This window comes from Neltuma alba, unplaced genomic scaffold (assembly GCF_004799145.2).
Source record: "Neltuma alba isolate B1F8T4 unplaced genomic scaffold, ASM479914v2 tig00002238_pilon, whole genome shotgun sequence".
Lineage (NCBI taxonomy): Eukaryota > Viridiplantae > Streptophyta > Magnoliopsida > Fabales > Fabaceae > Neltuma > Neltuma alba.
In genome coordinates, this window is record NW_021632790.1 from 4,775 (window position 1) to 23,832 (window position 19,058).

The following is a 19,058-nucleotide window of genomic DNA, read 5'->3' on the forward strand; positions in this document are numbered from 1 at the left end:
ATTTTATTTTGAATTATTATTTTATAGGGGGCAAAATTGTCATATTTTGGTTTAATTGTGACTAATTGATTTTTTAGGACAATTAATGCTACCTTATCCTTGAATTTTGCTTGCAGGTTCTTGGAAGATTCAAAAATATAAAAAGAAAAAAAAAGGAAAAAGAAAAAAAAATAAAAATAAAAATAATAATTAGGGGGGGCAAAACGTTGCGTTTTGCCCCAACCTAATAATCATCTATTCTTCATCTTCTCCAGGAGGCGCGGCGGCAACAAAAAGAAACACACCCGAACACGCCGAATAAAAAACAGCGAAGGGGAAAACAAAAGCTGAGCGGCGGCAGAGAGAGAGAACACACACACGCGCGACGCCGAACGAAAGGGAGGCTGGAGCTGCGCGAAGAAAAGAAAACAGAGGAGGAGCTGGACGGCGCACACGGACCTGGAACGAACAGAGAGGTCCTTCCATCGGTCCAGTCCATCATCACCGGCGGCTTCATCTTCTTCTTCTCCTGGGCGCGGCCGGAGAAAGGACCAGAGAACACGCCGCAGAGCAAGACGCGAAACGGAAGAGCAGAGCACGCCGAACAGAGGAGAAGGGAGACGCAAGCGAGCAGACCAGGGGAGCTGACGGTTTTCTCCACTCTTCCTTCGATATTCTTCATGGCTGGATACGGTGAATTGCTGGTGGCAGCAAACTTGATGGCAAACCGTGGCTGAGATCCTCTGATTCTCCAATTCAACAATAATGGCAGGAGCTTGGATTTCAAGGGGGAGTTCTAGTTACTTTAATTTCTTACTCAATAATTGTTTAACAATTCCTAGGTCTTAGGATAGTTTTTCTGATTGTTGGGATAATTGTATTGCTTAATCTGATTATATTTGGGGATTATTGTGACTGAATTATTGCTTAGTATTTGACATTGGGCTGTTTATAGTTTTGATCTCAATTATAATGTTGTGGTTATGACATTTGTATTGATTTTGGAATTAATATATTGTGATTTTCTAAGGTGGCTTAGAATTTTGGATCATATAGTCTCTTGCTAGCTTTAATTCTGTTATTTTGGATTTAAGAGTTCTAATTAAGCATTGGTTTTTAGCATCCTTAATCCCATTTTACTATTCTGGTTGCAGTTAGTAAGTTGGGATTTTAGGAAAATATTTTGTGGCAACTCGAGGTGGCTCGGTTGTTGGATCAAAAGCTTAATTATAATTCTTAATTCATTGTTTTTAACTCCCACATCTTTTAGAGTGATGATTGCCTGCGTTGTTGAATTGGAGGATTGATTTTTATCAGTGTTATTTGTGTGTCTCATTTTCATTTCTTTAATCTCCATTCATTTTAATCACTTTTATATAAAAACAAAATTAAAAAGTATTTTAATTTCAATTTGATTCGTAGTATTTAATTAACAGCTTTTCAAAATCAAAAATCTCTTTTTATAGTTTAGGTTACTTGCATTCATTTACTAGGGTTTAATTTCGTTTTCGGCTCCTCAAAGTGAAACGACCCGAGTTGTGCACTATATTGCATTAATTCGGTTAATTTTTGAAGTAACCCCAAAGCGACAATTAAGGGCAGTTAAACTTCACCTTCTTGCCGCTGAGCCAGACTGAATTTGTTTATTAATATTGTAAAATAAAATATATATTATTATATTATACTTTCAGCGGCGACAAAAAAAGTCGCCGCTGAAAGTCCACTTTCGACAGCGACTAAAAAAGTCGCCGCTGAAGGTCTACTTTCGGCGGCGACACTTTTGTCGCCGCTTAAAGTTTTGGTTTCAATGGCGAACTTTCAGCGGCGACTTTTTTTGTCGCCGCCGAAAGTCGTCGCCTAAAGTCTGTTTTTTTGTAGTGAGGCTATTCTATTGGAGATATTATTGAGAACTAAATATAGGCACCTCTTTCAGTGGAAATTCGAATCTTGGTCCATTATATTGTGAGGGACTAGTATTTTCCACTAGACTTAGCCCTGTAGATACATCATGCATAATTTCTTACTATTTACATGAAAATCCTTTAATGTCGTATATAAAATCTCGGACTATTTTAAATATAATTAATATTTATAGTATTGAAAAGCTATATATGTATGCCATTTCTCTTCTTTATCAAGTCAAGGTTTTTTAGTTTTTACTTCAAAGGGATTAAGCTGCAAAATAATTAAATACAATTAGTAATACGAGTACTATATGAAAATATGATTTCCCCTTTCATAGAAAGGTTAAGAAATAAAATTGAAAAAAAAGGTCCCATTTTCTCTTTCGCCTTTAATATGCGAACAACCAGTAGGTTAATATGACCTCTCTCTCTCTCTGTTTTTTTTAATCGCTTTTGTTTCTGTTTTTCCATTTCTAGCTTAGGAATTTCCCATTTGGACATTCTAATGGACCAAGAGGGTATTATTACATCTGTAACCATAAATAGTATTGTAAGTTATTAATGCTTCGTGATTTGTTTTAAACTCATTTTTATGACTAGGATTTTTGCTTTCCTACGACAGAAAAGCAGGCAGAGATAAATTACAAACCTATAGAAAGAGATACATTACATGATAAAAGTTGCCGTGTTATTTATCCATATATAACAGGACTTCTCTGCATTTAACCAACGTAGCTATGCAAAACTTTGACGTAGTCACCAGAGAAACCGTTACAATCTATCTAGATTACAAAGCTATTTCTCTATATTTTCCACTATTTTTTTAACCTTTTGGTTTGTGAAGGATTTTGGGGAGTACCTCGATTATGTTTGTGCAGATGAGTTGCCCACACGAAACGAAAACATTTATATGGATTTTTATCATGCAACACAACAAAGTCACCCCCAAATTCATCCGCTACATGAAACGAATTTGAGACATAGAGCTCCTATGGATGGACAATGACATGGTGACAAAACATGGTAGTAGCGATGACATGGCAGATGGTGGGAGGGGGCACCTGGCAAACAGAGGTGAGTTGGTAGTGACCGGGGGGTGACTGGTGATGATGTGGTGAATCCAGAGGGTCACATGGCAGTTGGGGGTGAGGTGGCAGCAGTACGTGGTGACTGGTAGAGGGACTATGTGGCAGCTTCTAAGGTGTTCCAAATGGCATTTTCAAAAGCATTAAGAACTTTAAATTAGTGATGAAAATATACTATTGGTAATTATCAAATTGATCAAAAATTTTTATCAGTATATTTCGTTGTTGATTAGTGGTGAATTAGTGGTAGTAACATTTCGTCAGAAATTAGCAATAAAAATTTTATCAGTAATCCATTGCTAATTAGTTATAAAATTGAAATTCCGCCACTAATCTAGTTAGGGACAAAACAATTGGCGGCGGCTTCTATCATTGACAGATTCCATCACTAATCTGTCAGTAATTTCATCACTAAATAAAAATTCAAAGTTTGATAGTGGTTCACAATAACCGTTTCTAAACTGTTTGCAGCACATAATTTGGTAGCACTTGGCCAAACTGCTAGCTCTTAGTAGAGGTTCACCCCCTACTAATGCATCTTCTTAACCGTTACTAATCCACATCTTTTTTTAGTGTTAATTAGAGACTGGAACCACTCTTTCAATTTTTTTCAGAATTAGTGATGATAATTTGAATTTTAACAAGAATAGAGGGTTACCAAATAAATAGTAACCATACAATAAATATAAGAAAATTAGTTATTTGACAATTCTCGAGCTTGAAATGGATTAAAATGGTTCCTGAATTGTCAATATAGCTCCTATACACATGTTTTTGCCCCAACCGGGGATGGAAGCAATATGATGTTACCCAGTGTACCTACTATTTTAATCGGCCCTTGGCTAACCTTTATTCAGAAAGGCCGGATGTGACAGCATGGTTCCGGATGACCATAGCACATTTGAAAATGGCTTTCTTATTCTATAATGTATAGAGATATATCCAATATGTCTGATCCATATATAACAGAAATGATTCCTCACGCGTTTGTTATCTAACTATCTTGCTAAAGTAGCTGAAGTCTGTCATAGGAATCAACAAAGAAAATTTATGCGTGTTCAAGCTGTATGTTTATTCATGAGTTTGGAGGAATATAATATACCCCATCTCCATAGCTTTGGTTGGTGGCTCACTCGATTGAGATTGTGGCTGGCTCAACTGCAGGTTGCTAGTGCATGGAGGATTGAAACTCTCATTTTCATCATTTATAACCCTTGCTTCACAAATCTAGTTAATTAAAAAATAAGACGTTATTTAGACTATGAAAGAAACTTTTAATCATACACAGCACAGGCACAATATATAGATGGTAATTAAGGGCAAGCTTAGCTTGTTGATTGTATATGCACACACACACACACACTCGAGACTGGAGCAAATTATATGGAGGAAACTTAAATACCTTTTTCAACTCTGCATTTTCTTTACTAATGAATTGTATCCTTTCATAAAGTTCAACATTTTCTTGACAAACTTGATTTCCCTGCATTAGCAACAATAAATTAGTCAGAATTCGGGGGAATATTTTTCAAACGTAACGGGCAAGATCAGAAAAAGAATTTCTTGACTACCTTTTGCTGTAGCTCTTTAATCTCATCAGTTAAGATTTGATCCTGCGGACAATTTAATGATCAAGTACACTACTTGCCGTGTAAAATTGTGATATGTTAAATTGAATGAAGATTTTAGTTGAACTGAACCATCATACTTTTCTGACCTGGACACGTTTTAAACTCATCTTCAGTTGGTTTTCCAAATCGTTCATTTCGTTAATGCCAAAACCAGAAAGTTGTTCACCCATCAATTGCCTGCATTTTCCAGAAAGTAGCGCTTGTTGAACTGCTGCTTGTTCATTTGCATTTTCCATGCTGATATCAACATTTTGTCACCAGAATGTAATAATTCTTGTTCCAATGTACGACCTTTAGTCTTAATATAAGATCTAGTTTGTAGTTCAATTTAAACTACAAACTAAATCTTATATTAAAAGCCAGAGGCACATAGTATCTGATTTTCTCATTATACCTGTGCATTTCCCTCAACTGTTGAAGTTCTTGCCTCAAGACCGTGGCTTCTCTTTGCCAAAACTACCAAGGGCATAAAAATGTTATAATGATTGTAAGGAAGAAGGAATGAATCTCTAACGCTCATAAGCATAAAGACGATTCTAAGTCGACTTACTTGCATTGGCCACATATATAATAGACATATTTACTTTTCGTAGGGGGGAAAAAAATCATTGCCTCAATCTGCCGTACATTTACCCTCTAATTTCTGGAAACAAGGCATTCGAAAGGACTTTCACATGGATTCAATTCACAGGAAGCAAGCAGACTATGTATTAGTCTGTTAATATGAGAGGAAGTGTACAATCAGTATATAGAATGCAGTTTTTCTCCTCTTCTCCCATCTTTCCTTGATCTTATTTATCGTTCTCTTTTTGTAGTAAAATCTTGCTTGGACAAGTATATATACACTGACGATTGGAATTATTATATATATATGAATGGTTTGTAAATGTCTAGTAACTAAATATGACATGCATATGAAAAAACATTAAAACTATTAGAGGAATGAGGTGCTTGGTCTCGTACCTTGGCTTCTGAAGCTGCATTCATAAGCGGATGTTCCTCTTTCTGTTTATGGTAGCGCCCAATTATTGACTCCAGGCTGCCATAAGCAGACAATTTAATCAATGAGATGAAAATTAAATCAAGTTTTTGTCCATGAAAAGTATTATTGTTGCGCGTACTATCTGTATATTGGTTTCTAGGTGAGCACGAAAGAAGAATCAAGCCAATATAATGATTGAATTGAGTATTCTTGGAATACAAGGGAATAAATAATTCTAGGCTCCATTTTATCCTTGAAGTCAATAATTAGTTGTTTTTACTGATTTCTAATTTTAAGAACAGCTTCTCTTCATTCCTGATATTTATATTATTCAAATTAAGTAAAAGTGTGATAATTATTAATTAACCAGGTTTTGGTACTAAATTCTTGTAAAGACGACAATTTTTTTTAATCAATTTTTACTTATTACGACACGTGCACCTACAATGTAAACAAAACTATTTATGAAAAGCTCCTTGAATCTAGTTTCTAATGCAATAAGGTATATCTCAAAATTCTTTATGTTGTGAAATATATGCGAAAGATTGAGTGCAAGTGAAAAATGATTTTCTACCGTATTTGAAATTAAAGCGTCAAAGTTTTAAAAAAATACTCCTTCATAGGAAAACATTTTTAGATTGTGATAGGTGTCACTGGAAAAAAAAAATTATTGAGTCTATTTTATTTTCATATGAAACAAGTTTCATATAAAAATAATTTGTAATTTGTGAGATATTGCAGAAACGCAGAACAAAAAGTCAAAACTGAAATAAAATAGAGTCTATTTGTGCCAAGAAGGAAACTCGAGTTTATAGCATAGGAACTAGAGTTGGATGGATATTCATAAGCTGGACAGAACAAACAATGGACAAACTCAAGTTTGAATAGAGCGTGAGACGCAAGAAGTTCAAAAAAACTCGAGTTTTGAAAGGATAGTACTCGAGTCTGGGCAAGAAAGCAAACATGAAAACCAGGAACTGGAGTTTTGATAGAAGATAACTCGATTTTGTAAGCTGGAAGCACAAGCAAGGAACACAAATCGAGTTGAATGAAAATAAAAGGCAAGTTTGTCACTTAAGGCATGGACCGCAGAATATATAGATATATATATATACACACACACACACACTTCTCTCTGATCCTAAATGTAAGATCCATTTTGTAGTATAATTTACACCACAAAATGGATATTACATTTAGGACAGGAGTAGTATATAGATTCAGGGAAGATAATTCTGAAAACAACATAATTCAAATACACGAGCGTACATGAGTGTGTGTGTCAAGCCAAAGCAGTCTTATATTAGAGGAAAACTAAAGACTCAATTACAAGATATATCGCATGATACACTTGAACATATGCAAAAACATAGAAAGTTTTTTACAAAGAAACAAGATCTAAAGGCATATCGTATAGATCAAAAGCGAAAAGCGCAGAGAAAATGCTGTGAGCTAGACTTCTGAGAAAACAAAGTAAATGAAGCTGGGAACAATATGTGTGTGTATGTATGTATGAATGTACCTGGAGCTTCCATATTCGTAGAGCTTATCAGTGCTCGAGAAGACGATGACCCCAACTTGTACGTCACAGAGGATCGCAAGCTCCCTTGCCTTCTTGACCAAACCACTTCGTCTCTTTGAGAAAGTGACTTGCCTGTTCGGTATATCATCAATCCTCTCAATCGCAATCTTCCTTTTCCCCATTGCTCTAGGGTTTCTTGGCTACTTCCCCTCCAACAAATCTGTAAAGTTACGGAAATTCATCAAAAGAAAAACAAAAGCACCATTCTTAAAGGAATCGGAGAATAATTTGTTCCAAAACCACACATATAACTTAAAAAAAAAAAAAAAACAAAATCGAAATAAACAGTGTTTGTATGGTCGCCAAGCCGGAGGAACTCACAGAAGAATAGTGGGAGGAAGAAGAAGACGAAGAAACAGGTTTATCCCTGAAGCTCCTAATGAGAGAGGCTTTTTGGTGAATGTGCCCTTCGAATACTTAATCTCGAAGGCTTAGGATAATAATAAAAAAAACAGTCCCATAGCTAAGCACAGGAGATGACATTAGAGGGATAATGGTTTGGGCTGTTGACTAACTGTAACAGGCAGTGGCCGCTAAATCATTGACGGCGGTTGGGCAATGGCATCAGTCCTATAGTGTGGTGATGATTATACATGCAAACGACAATCACACCATATATATGTATGTATTTATTTATGTAATATAACCTCCAGTCCTTAATATAAGAGCTAGTGAGAGGATGGGTTTTGTTTTAGATACAAGACTTCAGTTTACTTTATCTTCCAAGTTTATATTTTTTCCTCTAAAATATCCCTATTAACTGTAAAGAGTTCTCACTAAGTGATGGTTTTAATGCACATATTATACTCGGTTATTTAGAAAAGTCAACTTATATTTATTACAATTAACCAACTTAACTATTGTGTTGTATCTCCCCAAATTAGTTATTTAACTCTTATATTAAGAATTGGAGATAGTGTATGTAGTCTTACATGGGATGTCATGTTGCACATTCCTAAATCATGAACATTAACCAATACAAACATTCACAATACAGTTATACAAGTAATTATGAGGTGTAACCTCTTATGTAGCTTCGGCAATCTTTCTTCTGCTGACTGAACCCAAAGACTGAACTTAAAGTTCATAATCTAGCCCACAAAAGCCCTCTGGTACCCAAGATTTATCCAGCCAAAGACAAAGCCCAAGATTAGACTATGTATAGTTCTTCTTGATCAAACAAGCAAACTAAGGTGTTATACACAAACACACATATAGTATCCATTTACATATATAACATTTTGTCAAACAAATATATATAATTTTTTGGATTACGCTGCAAGTGAATAGTTTTGCTACTTTAACATTGTCCTTGAAATAATGCTCTTAATTTGTCGCTTTGGGGTTACTCTAAAAATTAACGGAATTAATACAATATAGTGCACAATCTGGGTCGTATTCACTTTGAGGAGCCAAAAACGAAATTAAATCCTAGCAAGTAAATACAATTAACCTAAACTATAAAAAATATTTTTTTGATTTGATAATTGCTAAATAAATACTATGAATTAAATTGAAATTAAAATACTTTTTTATTTTTATATAAAAATGATTAAAATGAATGAAGATGAAAGAAATGAAAATGGCATATGCGAATAAATAATGATAATAATCAATCCTCCAATTCAACAATGCAGGCAATCCTCACTCCAAAAGATGCGGAAGTTAAAACAATAAATTAAGAATTATAATTAAGCTTTTAATCCAACAATCGAGCCATCTCGAATTGTCACAAAATATTTTCCAAGATCCTAAATTACTAACTGCAACCATAATAGTAAAATGGAATTAAGGATGCTAAAAACCAATACTTAATTAAAACTTTTAAATCCAAAATAACAGAATTAAAGCTCGCAAGAGATATTACGATTCAAGAGTCCAAGCTACTTCAGAAAATCACAATATATTAACTCCAAAGTCAATGTAAATGTCATAACCACAACATTATAATTGAAATTAAAGCTATAAATAGCTCAATGTCAAATGCTAAATAGTAATCCAGCCACAATAATCTCTAAATATAATCAAATTTAACAATAAAAATTTTCCAATAATCAGAATAACTATCCTAAGACCTGGGAATTGTTAAATAACTATTGGACAGGAAATTATAGTAACTAAAACTCCCCTTTGATGATTTGAGCTCCTACCATTGTTGTTGAATTAGAGAATTATTAAGCTCTAGCCACAGTTTGCCATAAAAAATGCCACAATCAATACTCTATTACAAGTTTCCATGGAAGAACACTGTTCACGCTGAATTCTTCACGCTGCTGGCACTCTGCTCACGTCAAGAAGGAGAAGAAGATGATGATGGATGGTGCGTCAAGCTCCCCTGGTCATCTCGTGTTCTCCCTCTGGTTTGCTGTCGCTGAATCTCTCTATGCCGTCAAGCTAACGTGTGTCCAGCTCCCACTTTGTTTCTTTTGCCAAACTCTACCGCTAAAACCCTTTCGTCCAATGCCCCCTTTTTTGGAAGATGATGATGATGAATAATTGAATATTAGTGTATTAGGTGGGGGGCAAAACGTTACGTTTTTCTCCCTCTTTTTATTATTTTATTGTTTTATTTTTTCTTTATTTATTTATTTAATTTATTTTCTTCTTTTTTTTTCTTTTCTTTTGTTTTTTATTTGTATGCCTTCCAAAAACCTGCAGTCAAAATTCAAGAACAAGGTAGTATTAATTGTCCTTCAAAATCAATTAATCACAATTAAACCAAAATATGACAATTTTGCCCCTATAAATAATAATTCAAAATAAAATATATTAAATCAATTATCAATCAATTAAGACCAAAAGAACTAATTAAGTCGACAAAACCCATATAAAAGATATCAAAATATATAAAAATAATTGATTTTGTCAACTCCCTCACACTTAGCCTTTTGCACTCCTGGGCAAAATATCAGTAAAGTAGAATCCAACAAAGAGACTCAATGCAAGCAAACATAAAATCGACTAAGCATGATTGTGCAATTGACTCAAGCAACCTTTATCCTAATCGATCAACAATTATAAAATACTTTAGTGTGAAGAAATAACACAAGAAACATAGCAGGGTAAAGGAAGAGAAACATAATAGAGCTCACATAGGGTACAAGTATTTCACTCATCTCTCAAATGGGAAAAATTTCACTCAATCCACCTAGATTAGCACCTACCATAAGCTTGTAGAGATTCTAATGTCTCTACCACTAGCATGCCTTAGACTTGTGATCAAGGGGACTTGAAGGGTTGTAATGTTAGAAAGCCAGGGCAAATGAATGCAATGAACTAACAGGTGAAATGTATGAGTAATAAAGTATCAATTCAAAGTGAGCTAAAGTGCAATTGTCACACCTCTCCTTATAACCTATTATATATCAATTGGAACCATTATAAGTCGGTTCGTAACGTTTCCGGATGAAAAATTTAAAATTCAGGATTTCACTGTTCATCCTGTCCGTACACTGTTCATCCGAAAAATGAGCCAAGTTTGAAAATTCATAAATAAATCTAGAAAAATTGAAACGACATGATTCTAATTTTCACGCGAAGCTTGCTAAGATTTATATGGGGAAAAAAATACTCATTAGGTCCAATTCCATCCAGAATAATTCCAGGAAATTCGTCAATGTGTACTGTTCATTTGGTAAATTTTCAAATTTCCAGTATTTTTGCCCAACTTTGGAAGGGCATAACTCTTAGCACACAACTCCAAATTTAATGAATTACTACTTTTTTTAAAGCTAAAAATGAGATCTATTTTCCTGTAAAATTTCATGTCCAAACTCCAACAATTCCTTATTATTTTATGTGCCACAAGTTTGGCAATTTTTAGGGAATTTCTATCCCCTAATTACCATTTTCTTGATTTATTTCCCCTTTTTCCTTCAACCACATTCCTTCAACAATGCATCAAGTATAATTCCAACATTGGAACATGGAATAACAATATAGTTTACATCAAATCTCATCCATAACTTATCATAAAATCAACATAAAGTTTGGTACACTTGATACAAGTTTCTAACATAACATAATATACATAAAGCCATTTCATGCCAAGGCCAATTCTTTCCCTTGCTCCATGCTTGGTCCAGTTCCTAATTAGGGCATGAAATAACATAGGAGGAATGAGATTTTAAAGAAATCTCAGTAGCATATGAATTATAATTATCATATAAATCAATGCAAGTTAAATTGTGACATGTCATTCAATCCAATTCATTCCCAACTCATAGGAATTCATGCCAAATATCATGCAAGGAGAGGAACATTATATCATCCACATTGACATACCACAAAGCATTTGGCCAAAGCATAACCAATGTTAATCAAACAATCAAAGTCACCACAAAGTTCCTCCAATCCAAGCAATAAGAAATCACAACAAACAAGCAAGATAAACAATCAAATTATAATTCAAAGCTACCTTTGTAAGGCTTGTCCAATTAATTCCTTCAAGGAGCAAAGCTTCTCCTTAATTCCTCCTCTCAATGCCTATTAAACCAAGCATGAACATAGGCCATATTAATCACAAATAAACTTAATTCCAATACTTAAACATTAACTTAACAATTCCCCCCTCCTTTCTTTGATTTTTAACAATATGATTCCTCCTTTAGAATCAGCCATCTCATGACTCAATCCTACACAATTTTTCATGAGGAATCCAATGATGCAATCAGACTTTTGAAATTCACACTCCTTCTCCATGAACTTCACTTGGCCGAATAGGGGGCTATATGCTTCCAAAAATTCTATTTTTGATTCCAATGATTTTAAACACTTTCCAACATTATATCCCTACACAAAAACATGTTTTAAAGCCATTGGAATCATCAAATTAAGCAAAATCAAATTGCTTCTGCATGAACAGTAGCAAAACGAAAATTCCCCCTTAAACCCTAACTTGATTTCATCCAAAAATCAATCCGTATACCACTTAATCTTCCTCATTCCAGTTGATTATTAAGGTTTCTATTCTTCCCTAAGCATCACACATCTCAACTAAATTTTTCAGATTTTTCTAGCATTTTCCCAAGCAAAAATCCTTGTTTAATCAATGTAAAGCTTAGAGATCTTGATGCTTGGACATACCTTAGTGTTTCCTTGAAGTAAGTTGGATGATTTCTTGCCTAAAACACCTCAAAATTTTGTGCAAGGGTGGCTGGATGAACAGTGGCAGAGTTTCCCCCTATTTTTCCCAATTTTCTAACATTTTCTTTGTATTTTCAAGGGGTATTTATAGAAAATTCCATCTGCCCTCTTGCCCCCTGATTTGGATGAAATTAGACACTGAAGGAGGTGTATGTGGCAACCATCAAGTGCCTCAAACCTTCAGATCTCACCATGTGGCATTTCTCTAGATTTTTCCACACAAATATCCTTTAATTTTTGCATTTTTCTTTAATTAATTGAAGCCTCCAGATTCTGCACGAAATTGGGCCCTTATTGGGCTCAATGTGGGCCCCAAAAATGATTTGGTCTGGTCCAAAAAGATGGCCCATAAACCAAATGACTATTCCAAACCAATTTGAAACTTTATCGGTTACTATTCACTAGTAACCTTTCATAATTTTTTCAGACCTCCAAAAATTCATTTCTCTCCATGATAATTCACATTTTAATATGGGAGCATGATCTGAAAATTTTCAGAATTTTTCACCACCTCTAGGTATTTATTTTGAATTTTCTCTGATTAGGCCTTTATTAGTAAATCTGAGGGAAAATAAATTCCTTAAAATTAATTCCTGAGCCTCCAAGGCCTAAAACCAAATATATAAATTCAAACACACATTTAGATGAATTTTTCATCAATCTACCAAATTTGTTGAGGCCTCTAACTTATTAAAATAATTATTTTCCTTCATTTCCCCAATAATTTCCCGAAAAACCTTCATTTACGGAAAATTCCGTAATAATTCACTTTCACCGAAATTCCACCTTTTGGGCCTCAATTGAGTTTCTAAAACCTCTACTCTATACTTTTTCTTTTTTTGGGGATTTTCTGAAATTTTTCTTAAATTTTCCCATTTTGCCCTTCCTAGATCGATAATTATGAAAATGCCAGCCCAGACCTTTTCAGGGTTTCATATCAAAAGTTGTTTCATCTCCCCGTCTAGTTCCTACATTGACTCTCATCCCAATTTTTGATCATTTATTGCCAAATGAAAATTTTTGGGATGTGACAGCAATCACGAAAGAACACCAATGTGTAGATTTTAAAATTTTTGAAACAGAAACCCTTGCTCTTCAATCTACCATTGAATGTCTTATTTCAAATTTTGTTGTTTTGTTGCAACTTATTTTCTTTTTCTATAACTTTCTTTCTTCGGCTTTTTCTATACATTTTCTTCTCTTTATTATATTTTTCTATTTCTTTTTTTTTTGGCATCCAAACCCAAGAAGGCAAAGATGTAGACTTTAATGATGTAGTTTTCAAAATAAAAAATCAAATGTAACTCGTGCAAAACACTTGCTAAAAAGTAATGAGTGAAATGAAAGTGAAGGCTCAAAGGGGTGAACAAAGGTTAAATGAAATAGCTTGTGTTTAGGCAAAGGGTTTAGAAATGAATGCTCCTATCATCCTCACAGACCTAGGTATTAATGCAGCTTTGAAAAAGAATCTAGACAAGTTCTAGAGGTTAACCACAACTAGGTGAAAATCACACAAGATGACAAAGAATGAACGGCTCAAAAATCCTTCCATCAAAGCTTTCTCCAAGATGTTTCCTCCTTAAGGATTAAGCTATGAAACAAGGTTAATAACACTGCACCAAAGGCATTGTACTATGCTAACCAATTAAGAATAGAAATCACTTAAATCAAATACAATCAAACTTAGCCGTGCAACATTCACAAGCATTGTGCAAAAGGATTTTTAAAAGATGCCCAAGGATTACAAAAGTCAAAAGTCAGCAATGGAGAAAACAACAACTCACCCATACAGTAGTGCAGAACACTGAGGCGAATGAAAACAGGAGGACAAAGAAACCAGCAGTAAAATTCCCAAGCAAGAATCACTCTCAAATCATGTAATGCAATTCAGAATTCAACCAATAAGGCAAAGAAGAGAGCAATTATAGCAGTAATACTTAGGAAACAAGTGCAAATCTAAAGGCAAAGTTTGTTTTTTTGTTTTTTGTTTTTTTTTAAAAATAAGCTCAACAACTCAACAACAATCCTTCCCCCCCACTTGATCAATACATTGTCCTCAATGTAAGAAAAACAACATTATCTTAACCTAAACTCTCAGGTGAAGTGGAAGCTGTAAAGTCCGAAATCGAAGCACAACACTCACTATCACAAAAAGGGGAGAAGGGAGAGATAAGATAAGATAATGTGAAATGAAAACGGACAAGTATAAATTAAGTGATCAAAAGAGATGATAGAATCAAGAGGAAACAAAACAAACAACTACTAAACAAAAATAAACAGCTACAACTCCAACTACTGGAGAAGTTCCCTCCCCTGTACTTACTCCTAACTATCTCAGGAAATAGATATCACCAGCAATACAACAAAAAATAAAAGAGTAGGGTGGAAGGAAACAATTGTGTGATCAGGGGGGGTCTTTGCTCCTTGTGGTAGTGCTTCAGTAGATGGCCATTGACTTGTGAAGTTATACTAGTTTCCTCATCGACGAGCTCCATTGTGCCAAAGGGGTATACTTTAGTAACTCTAAACAGACCTTCCTACTTGGTGACAAACTTCTCAGGCATTACCTTCAAGTAAGCTTTAAACTTTAGAACCTTGTCACCTTCATGAAACTGCTTCCTCAGAATCTATTTGTCATGAATCATTTTCAGCTTGTCTTAGTAAATTCTGGCATTGTCATAGGATTCAAGTCTCATTTCGTCAAGTTCTTGGAGTTGCATCTTCAATTGACAAGTGAAGATTCGAGATCTGCATCACATGCCTTGATTGCCCTATAAGATTTGTACTTGATCGCTATAGGTAGATGGCAAGCCTTGCCATAAAGCAACCGGAAGGAAAACATGCTTATAGGAGTCTTGCAGGCAGTCCTGTAAGCCCAAAGAGCTTCCTCAAGCCTTTCACTCCAGTCTTTACGGGATGGTTTCACAATCTTTGTAAGTATTCGTTTCACTTCCTGGTTAGAGACTTCAGCTAACCCATTCGTTTGAGGGTGATAAGGGGTGGCCAACTTGTGATTGACTCCATGTTTAGCCAATAGAGACTTGATGGTCCTGTTGCAGAAGTGTGTTCCTTAGTCACTGATGATTGCTCTTGGAATGCCATACCCGCAAAAGATATGAGAACATAAAAACTTGGCTACCGTAGAAGCATCATCTTTCCTAGTTGGCACTGCCTATACCCATCGAGACACATAATCTACTGCAAGTAATATGTATGAAAACCCAAAAGACGAAGGGAAGGGACCCATAAAGTCCATGACCCACACATCAATGATTTCACAACAATACATAGGTCTTAGAGGCATCTCATGCTTCCTACCCAAACTCCCAAATGTCTGACACTTATCACAAGACTTGCAGAAAGAATAAGCTTCCTTAAATAGAGAAGGCCAATAAAAACCACACTCTAAAACCGTCCTAGCAATCCTATTAGCACTAAAATGCCCCCCGCAAGATAAAGAATGTGCAAGGGAAAGGATAAAGTGGATCTCATTGTTTGGAACACAGCATTTGATAATTTGGTCATTGCATTGCTTCCATAGGATTGGAGCATCCCAGATATAGTATCCCGCCTCCTTTTTTAGCTTATCAATATGAAATTTAGACATAGAAAGCGGTACAAGATCAGTGACAAGATAATTAACTATATTAGAGTACCAAGGCTCATGAATAGCTAAGGCAAAGAGTGCAGAATTAGGAAATGAGTCAATAACAAGATCAAAAGAATCAACTCCCTGTGTGCCTTCAAGTAATCGACTAAGGTGGTCAGCTAAATGATTCTCTGCTCTGGCTCTATCTCTGATCTTGATATCAAACTCCTGTAGTAGCAAAGCCCATATCAACAGTCTAGGTTTAGACTGAGGCTTCTTAAATAGGTATCGAACCACTGCATGATCTGTAAAAACAACCACTCTAGAGTTTATCAAATACTGTCTAAACTTGTCTAAAGCAAAAATAATAGCAAACAGTTCCTTCTCTGTAGTGGTATAATTGACATGAGCGGAATCAAGCGTCTTGGAGGCATATGCTATGACTCTAGACTGTTTCTCCTCCTTCTATCCAAGCATGGCACCTACTACAAAGTTAGAAGCATCACAAGATAATTCAAAATGTAAATTCCAGTTAGGTGTAGTGAGAATAGGAGGTGAAACAAGCATAGATCTCAAAGTGTCAAAAGCATGTCTACACTTGTCATCAAATTTAAATTCAACATCCTTTTTCAACAAGGTAGAAAGAGGCAATACAATTTTACTAAAGTCCTTAATAAAGCGTCGATAAAAACCTGCATGCCCTAAGAAAGATCTCAAATCCTTTAAACAAGTGGGATAAAGAAGGGATGAAATAACTTCAATTTTGGCTCTATCAAACTCGATCCCCTTTTGAGAGATAAGGTGACCTAAGACTATCCCTCTATCAACCATAAAATGACACTTTTTAAAGTTTAAAACCAATTTCTTATCAATATACCTCTCAAGAGCCTGCTTTAGGCTATTCAAGCATTCATCAAAACTCTCACTGTAAATAGTGAAGTCATCCATAAAAATCTCCATGTTCTGCTCTAGAAGATCACTAAATATCGCCATCATGCACCTCTGAAAAGAGTCGGGAGCGTTACACAACCCAAATAGCATCCTTCGATAAGTAAAGGTACCAAAAGGGCATGTAAAAGTAGTTTTGTCCTGAACTTCAAGAGCAATGGGCACTTGAAAATAGCCAAAAAAACCGTCCAGAAACCAATAGTAAGATTTTCCTGAAATTCTCTCCAACATCTGATCTATAAAAGGTAATGGAAAGTAGTCCTTTCTCATGGCATCATTCAACTTTCTATAATCTATACACACTCTCTAAGCATTTTGAACCCTTGTTGGAATCAGTTCATCATTTTCATTTCTCACTTCTGTGATACCGCTCTTCTTTGGTACTACTTGTACCAGACTTACCCACTCACTATCTGATAAGGGAGAGATGATCCCAGCACTCAGCAATTTCAAGACTTCCTTCTTAACTATATCTAGAATAAGAGGATTCAATCTCCTCTGTGGTTGCCTAACTAGCTTGGACCCTTCATTCAAAAGGATCATGTGTGTGCAAATTGAGGGATTAATCCCTAGAATATCTCCTAAAGACCATCCTATAGCCCCTTCATAACTCTTTAACACAAAAATCAATCTTTTTCTTTAGAACTACTCAAAGAACTAGAAATAATAATAGGCAATTTAGAATCAGCAGCAGCAAGAAAGACATATTTCAAGTTAGGGGGGAGGGGTTTCAATTCTAAATCAAGAGGTTGCACAACAGAAGGGACTAATTCTTTTATGTGAAGTGCATTCAACACAAGCGGTGTGTTCATGTGGCTTGGGAAAGGAGATATAAGCTCATCATGATGTGTGTGTCCTCCACTTCCTAACTCAATGCCATTCTTAGATGACTTACAAAAAAGAGGATCGGTATCAATATTATCAACAGAAACATTAAGTAAATCACAAGGAAGAGTGGGATTAGAAGTGACTAAGTTAGTAGGAAGCTTGTTGCTAGCCTCTTCTAATGTTCTAGCAGCACCAGTTAAAGGTGAAGCTACCAGTGTAGCTTGTGTAACAGCTCCTTTATCATTAGTACCTACAAAATCAACAAACTCACCTTTCTCAAGGCTATTATCAAGTGTAATGTTCAAAGCAGGATCACAGTTAAGACAAGATGATGCATCAAAATCATGAGAAATGAAAGGAGGCGATCAACTTCTAATAGTTAACACACACCACATCACCATAACATAAGCAAAAAAAGAAGAATGGGGGTAGATAAACAAGTAAATGCATCATCATGCTCAATAATCTCATTATACCAGTCATGTTCATGTATCTCAGATTCATGTAAATCATCAACATCATTAATAACACGATCAATCAAATTAACACCCAAGTAAGAGCAATTTGCATAACCTTGACTCATAGTATCAAAAATATTAAAGGCAATCTGTTGGTCCCCAAAAACCATGGAAATGACCCCATCTTTCACATTAATTATGGTTTGGGCTGTTTTAAGGAAAGGTCTTCCTAGAATCAAAGTGCTATCAGCTTTAATCTCATCAGTCATGTCTAGCACATAGAAGTCAGCCGGGAACACAAGACCCGTTACTTGCACAAGAACGTCTTCAAGAAAACCCTTAGAGTGTCTCACAGTCCTATTAGCTAGACCTAGCACAACACTGGTGTCTTTTAAGGCATGAATACCTAAACTCTCATAGCTAGAGGTAGGCATAACATTTATGGCTGCACCTAAGTCTAGTAAGGCATGTGAAATGTTTGTTTTACCTATGGTATAGGGAATAGTGTAGGAACCTGGGTCTTTACACTTAATAGGAAATTGTGGCTCGAAGATAGCACTAACACTAGACCCTAGTTGGATTCTCTCACTATGCCTATACTTCCTCTTGTTTGTACAAAGGTCTTTCAGAAACTTAGCACACTTAGGCATCATTTTAATCAAATCAAGTAATGACACATTAACCTCAAGTTTGCTAAACATTTCAAAAAGCTCTTTATTATCTTTCTTTTCAACAACTTTCTTACTCATGAGATAAGAATAAGGAAAAGGCAAGTCAGAATGTTTACCTCATTCCCTTTGAAAGGTAATCCTTTCTATATTGGCCTTTTGGATTGAATAGAGTTTCTTGAGTAGCCTTAGGAATGTCTTGAGTGGTTATAGAAAGAGGAGACTCAACTTTTTCTATCTCTTGATCAACTGGTTCTTC

General features: G+C 35.3%; 1 protein-coding gene across 1 annotated transcript; it reads right to left on the minus strand.

Annotated features, from left to right (window-relative positions):
* Positions 1–230: 230 nt before the first annotated feature.
* LOC114720530 (agamous-like MADS-box protein AGL21) lies at positions 231–7,285 on the minus strand. The gene is made up of 8 exons (XM_028906173.1): positions 7,104–7,285; positions 5,563–5,638; positions 4,994–5,055; positions 4,677–4,776; positions 4,540–4,581; positions 4,371–4,451; positions 4,071–4,195; positions 231–663 (listed from the first exon to the last, which is right to left on the minus strand). Exons 1-8 carry the CDS (start codon positions 7,283–7,285, stop codon positions 231–233), a joined length of 1,101 nt encoding a protein of 366 aa, XP_028762006.1.
* Positions 7,286–19,058: the final 11,773 nt, after the last annotated feature.